The 6,259-nt window shown below is 56.4% G+C and overlaps 1 protein-coding gene across 1 annotated transcript; it reads right to left on the reverse strand.

Annotated features, from left to right (window-relative positions):
• Positions 1–1,224: 1,224 nt before the first annotated feature.
• Positions 1,225–5,774, reverse strand: RASD2 (RASD family member 2; the record flags this gene model as incomplete). The annotated part of the gene is made up of 2 exons (XM_081249139.1): positions 1,225–1,754; positions 5,504–5,774. The coding sequence occupies 2 exons, from the start codon at positions 5,772–5,774 to the stop codon at positions 1,225–1,227; spliced, it is 801 nt and encodes a 266-aa protein (XP_081105265.1).
• Between the last annotated feature and the right edge of the window lie 485 nt (positions 5,775–6,259).

Consider the following 6,259-nt stretch of genomic DNA (forward strand, 5'->3'; position numbering starts at 1 on the left):
CCAACAGCTGCGTGTACAGAGGCAGTGGGGCAGCAGGGGTGGGCAGTGGCCAGGCGGGGGATGGGAAAGAGGCCAGAGCCGGGGAGGCTTGGTCTCGGGGGCGTAAAGTGCATTGCTCACCCTCTTTGTTTCCTAGCACAGGGTGGACCCAGCACCCAGCAGGCGCTCAATAAATGCTTGAGGAACCAGCACAGTAGAGGACAGCCTGGTTCCAGGTGGAGCTGCGTCCAGAAGTAGCCGGGAGGTGGAGCTGGGGCATGTCACTTTGCCCTCTGAGTCTCAGCCACCCCCTCTGGGAAATGGAGGCAAGAGGAGAAGCTGCCCCCGCAGGCCTGCCCCGCCTGTGTGAGTGTGAACGGTGAAGCTTGGTAGAGGGCAGCGTCCAGCTGCAGACAGGCCACAGAAGCCCCATCTGGAATGTGGGACAAAGGTGTCCCCAGTGGAGGCAGTGGATCTGAACTGTGGGGGGGGGGCCTTGCCAACGAGGGGTCACTAGGCTTTTACAGTACAGCGATTTCCATTCCTACTGGGAACACGACATAACAGCTGCAACAACAAAGCACAACCAGCAGACGAGAGGAACCTGGGAGAAGAGGCTGAGGAAGGCGGTCCAAGAGATGGACATGGGCCAGGCAACGTAGCCACGCCTCCTTCGAACACACACCCCTAGCTCAATGTCGGGGGCAGCTGAGGGCCAAGTTGGGGGGCAGGGGATAGAACCAGCTGAGCCAGAGGGTAAGCGTTTCAGGATGGGGTGGGAGGAGACTCTCAGCTGCCTCCTAAACCAAGCTGGGTCTTCCACCAGGACAGTGGAGCCCTCTCCCAGCAGGCTCTGGGTGTCATTTTCATCTGGGATGTTCCAGGAGTCTCCATCGGATGCAGGGCTCCTGGCCCCTCTGGCCCCTCAAGCAAGCCCTGACTGGGTCCTGGCATAAGTTCAGATGTCGCCCAACCTTGCCTCTTGTCCTGCAGGGATTCCCCTCCCAACCCATGGAGAAGCTGAAACCAAGAGGGAGTGGCGGAAAGAGGGAATCAGAGGGAAGTGGTTGAAGGCAGGAGACTGCACAGAGGCTGGAGGCTGGGGTCCTCCAGTCTGGCGCCAAAGGTCTTAGAACGTGACTGCTGTTGGGGTCTCATGGTGGGGGATGCGGGCAGCGGGCACCCGGGGCCACAGCCCCCCCACCGTAAGGCACCGCCCAAGCCCCACCCCAGCGTCCCTCCTGCTCACTGGATGGTGCATTTGTCCCGCTCGCGGGCCTGGCCCTCCCGGAGGACCTTGGCCTTGATGTATTTGAGGTCACTGTTGACGCTGGGGCGGCGGGCAAAGGGCGAGACCATGCCGTAGGCGTCCATGTCCTTGACTCGGCGCATGCAGAAGGGCCTGGGGTGGAAGGCGTCCCCGTACTGCACGGAGATCTTGCGGTGCAGGGCGGGGCTCATCTCGTGCGGCAGCTTGGCCATGCTGAAGAGCACGTAGAACATCTCGTCCACGTTGGTGTTCTTCTTGGCCGACACCTCAAAGTAGGCACAGTTCCCGTCGCCCGACACCAGCAGCTCGGCCTCGGTGGTGGGCACCTGGCGGCACAGCTCGCCGTGGTCGCTCTTGTTGCCGCAGATGACCATGGGCAGCTCTGCCACTTCCTTGGTCTTGTTCTTCAGGCAGGACTTGACCTCCAGGATCTGCTTCTGGAGGCGCTTGACCTCGTCGAAGGATTCCCGATTATCCAGACTGAACACCAGGATGAAAACGTCGCCTGTGGGGAGAGGAACCCCAGGCGGTGAGTTCACAGGCGCCTCCTGACCGCACCACCCACCCCTCGCCCCTCCCCGCTCCCCCACTTGACCTTCACAGTGACTCTAGCGGGGAACTGCTATTATTCCCCCCATTTTCCAGAGCAGGAGACTGAGGCCCAGAAGGTTAAATGCCTTGTCACAGAGCTAATACATGGCACAGCCTGGTTCAAACACAATGAATCAGCCCTACGTTTCTTGGCAGGGCTGGAGACAGGGTGAGTGATTTGTGAGCTTGTGTGGACTGTGTTAGAATAATAAGAAATACAGGGGCTTCCCTGGTGGTGCAGTGGTTGAGAGTCCACCTGCCGATGCAGGGGACACGGGTTCGTGCCCGGGTCCGGGAAGATCCCACATGCCGCAGAGCGGCTGGGCCCATGAGCCATGGCCGCTGAGCCTGCGCGTCCGTAGCCTGTGCTCCGCAACGGGAGAGGACACAACAGTGAGAGGCCCGCGTACCGCAAAAAAAAAAAAAAAAAAAAAGAAAGAAAGAAAAGAAATACAGTTTGCACAAGAGCAGGGGTCTTGCTGTTCAGTGCACATCCCCAGGGCCTGGAATAGCCCCCGACACAATAGTTGGAACGCAGAGTTACCTCTTGCCCCCTCCACTCACTTTCCACATGGCCTTCAGCGGGTCATACCACCTCTGTAAACCTCAGTTTCCCCGCCTGTCCCATGCAGGATACTTTTGAAGGTTTGATGAGATAACAAATGGAGAGTGACATGTGCTCAGTGATCTTGGGTCTCAAAAGGAAAATGAGAACAAGCACCTGCGAGAGTCGCGTGGGTTCCCACTTGACTCCTCACGGAACATGTGTGAGGGAGAGTTCATTACTTTCATGTGATGGGTGAGCCAACTGGGGCTCAGAGAGGGTGAGCAACCAGCCCAAGATCACACAGCTCAGGGGTGGCTAGGCCGAGATGTGGACCCAATTCTGTCCTCACCTGGCTGGTCCTGGCACACACAGGTGTCCTCTGATTCTTGAATAAATCACGGATGAACAAGTGAACACGCGCCTCCGAGGCCCACGCTACCCCTGCTACAACTTGCTGCATCCCTCAGCGCAAGTCTTTGAAACAGGGATGATGGGGAGGTGGCAGGGGAGGCAGGGAGGGTGAGAGAGGGCTGGTGCCTCCACCCCGACTTCCACATCTCACTACAGTGATCACAATCTCACACTCAAAGTACCTTTTGCACTTTGACTTAAACTCTTGAGAACCTGTGGGGAGACGTTAAGAGCCCTGTTTTATAAGCAACCGAGGCTCAAAGGTGCCTGGGACTGGCCCAAGCTCTCGAGAGGAGAAGCAAGTGATGCCAGCTTCTGGTAGCACTGCTGCTTCCTTCCTCTGGACCCCCGGGGCACGCCATTTGTCCCCCCAGAATAGCACACGCCACATTCAGGACCATGTTCCAGCCAATGACGCTCTCTGGAGCAGAGGGAGATGTCGTCACGGCGCACAGTGGGTGTTCATAAAGCTGGTCGTGTGGACGGGGTGGGACGGGATGGAGGACGGTGTGGGCCGTTTAGAAAGGCACTTGCAAGGCAGCGCTGGCCTGGCGACGGTTTCTGCTTAGGCTGCCAAACCCATCCCGTTAAGGCTAATGCTGGGCCCCCGAGGACTCTGCAGCCTTGACATATCCAGATGGAAGACTGTGATGCCAAGCTTCAGAGTCGCCTGGCTGGCAGCTGGAAGGAGAGCTGGCGGCAGAATTAATGGCTTTCAGAATTTGCTGTGTACCAGCACCAGGTTGGAAAATGAGGCACGGGCTGGTGAGTGAAAAAAGCGGGCAGCAGGCAGATGTGCTTGGAATATGTGCACGTAAAAATGAGACGAAAATACTCTCCATTACGGGGACACAAATGTGAATGTCAAAGTGTTCATGGGGGGCCTGGAAGACTGATGGGGTGGCTACCTCGGGGGAGGGAGCAGGAGCCTGCGGTTGGGGGCATGGGGCAAGGGGGCTTTTTAGCCTTATCTGTATGTTTAGAGGAGGGTGTGTTTGTGTGTTATTTGTGTAATTAAAAATTAACTTTGGAAATACGCATGTGGTCCCTCTCCACATCTACTCTCTCCCTCCGTTAGCCTTATTTCTGTTGGTGGGCACCCAGTCCCCTCCCCACGGCCGGGAGAGCAACATCCTTGCTTGCAATCTCCATCGAGTCCTGGAAATGCCCCCCACACGATCTCCTGCAGTCCTCAAAGCCACCCTGGGAGGAAGCAAGGTTATGCCCATTGTGCAGCTGGGAAGACTGAGATCCAGATGTATGGTCACACATCTAAGCCATCAAGCGGTAGAGCCAGGACTGGAACCCAGGTCAGCCCAGGCTCCTTCTGCCCACACACTCCCTCTCCAAAATGTGGGGTGGGACAGTCTGAGTGTGATCTGGGTCACATGGTCAGCGAGGACAGCCGGAAGAGGAAGCTGTCTATCCAGGGCACTCAGGGAGGAGTCTTGACCGGGCCGTGGGGAGAGGAGTGGGCATGGCTAGGGTTTCTCGGTGTAGAAGTATCTCGATTTGCGGGGTTGTTTTAGTGATGGCTGGGGGGTTACTTGCTCATTTCTTCCCTTCATCGCCACCCAGCAGTGGCAGGTGCAGGGTTTAGGAAATGGGCCTGCATAGCCCATTGCAGGCATACTGCAAATGTAGGTTTAAGACCCATAATTCTTGAGCACTTACCTTCCAATCACCAAGCACTTTCCCTATATTAACTCATTTAAATTCTCACAAAGACCTTTGGAATGGGTGCTAATGTGATGCCAACTTACAGATGAGAAAACTGAGGCACAAAGAGATAAAGTCATTTGCTCAGAGGGACAAAACCAGGAAGAAGTGGAACCAGGATTCGGACCCAGGCAGACCAGTTTCTGGACCTGTCCTCTTAGCTACCACACAAAACTGCTTGAGCGATGAAAATCATGGCCCAGTCTGACATCTCTACCTGCCCCCTTAGTCTCCCACAATCTCCTCCCTTCCCCACCACTCCCGGCAGGGCCAAGAGGCTACAGGATAGCCCAGTGGTAAAGCATGAGAGCCAGACTGTCATTTACCCACTGTGCTATCTATCACCTGGAGTAACTCAACCTCTCTGGGCCTCAGTTTCTCCAGTTGTAAAATGGAGGCAAATACCTGTCTCCTAGGTTAGCTGTGAGGATTAAATAAATACATGCCAAGCTCTAGAAACAGGCCCAGGCACACAGCTCTCGGTAAGTGTTAGCTATTGCCATGGCCGTTACCGTGATTATTACCGAGTTCCCAGCACCCGCAGGTCCCCACCAGCCCCTCTGGCTGATCACTGCCCGGGTCCGGCCCCTGCCTCTCTGAGAGGTGGAAAAGCCCTGCAGTGTTAATAGATCAGAGCCCGACAGACTGACCCCGGGCCCTGGAGCTCTGCTGGGTCACCCCCGCAGAAGGAAGGCAGCAGCCCCTCTGTTCCCTGGGGAGGTAAAGCCCCAGTGCAGAGTCTATCAGCTCCTGATCTGGAAGGCAGTGCCAGCAGCCATGAGCAATCGATCCAGAGTCAGACAGAATGGAACTGGGGACCTGGCTCCATCCTTTGCTCGCGAAGCAGCAACACCTCTCTGACCCTCACAGTGCTAAGGGGGCTCGTCGTGAGCTTCATCTCAGATAGGCAAGTGCCTTGCAAACTGTAAAGTACCGAGCACACACGCTCACATACTCAAGCACCTGTGCCCACCCCTGGCACCCACCTGTGAGGATGGAGAGCCTGCGCATGGCAGGGAAGGGGTGGTTGCCAGACGTGTCCAGGATGTCCAGCTGGTACATGTCGCCGCGGATGTTGTAGACCTTCCGGTGGAAGTCCTCGATGGTGGGCGTGTACTGGTCCTCGAAGCGGCCGTTGAGGAAGCGAGAGACGATGGAGCTCTTGCCCACCCGCGAGGCGCCCAGCACCACCATGCGGTACGAGTTCTTGGCGGGCACACTGAGTGTGCAGTTCCCACTGGACAAGGTCTTCATCATGGTTCGGGGCTGCGGCAGAGAGCCGGGAGCCGGCGTCAGGAGGCCCGAGGCCCGGCCTCGCAGCCCTTGCTGGAAGCCTTGGCCTCCCCTGCCGGCTACCTGTCTGGTCTCAGTTTTCTGTCTGTACAATGGGAACACTGGACCGGGCTCTTTCTAAAGGCCTTGGAGTTCTGCCTGCTTATCCTTGTCTTGTTTCTTTCTTTCCTCCTTCATTCATCCACCCATTCACTCGTTCACTCACCCTTGCATTCATTCACCCCTTATTTATTTGTTTGTTTGTTTGTTTGTTTGTTTATACAGCATGGGACTGCCGGGGCTTGACTCCTCAATTTACCACTAACTTGCTACTGCTCTTGGGTAAGGAGCTTAACTTCCCCGGGAGTCACTTTTCTCATCAGAACTTTCTACAGGAGCCTCTTGGGCTTGTGGGAGAGGCCGAAATGGATCCAAGCTCCAAACCCCAATTAAAGATAAATAACCTCCAG

Source organism: Mesoplodon bidens (genome assembly GCF_964165515.1).
Source record: "Mesoplodon bidens genome assembly, chromosome: 11".
Lineage (NCBI taxonomy): Eukaryota > Metazoa > Chordata > Mammalia > Artiodactyla > Ziphiidae > Mesoplodon > Mesoplodon bidens.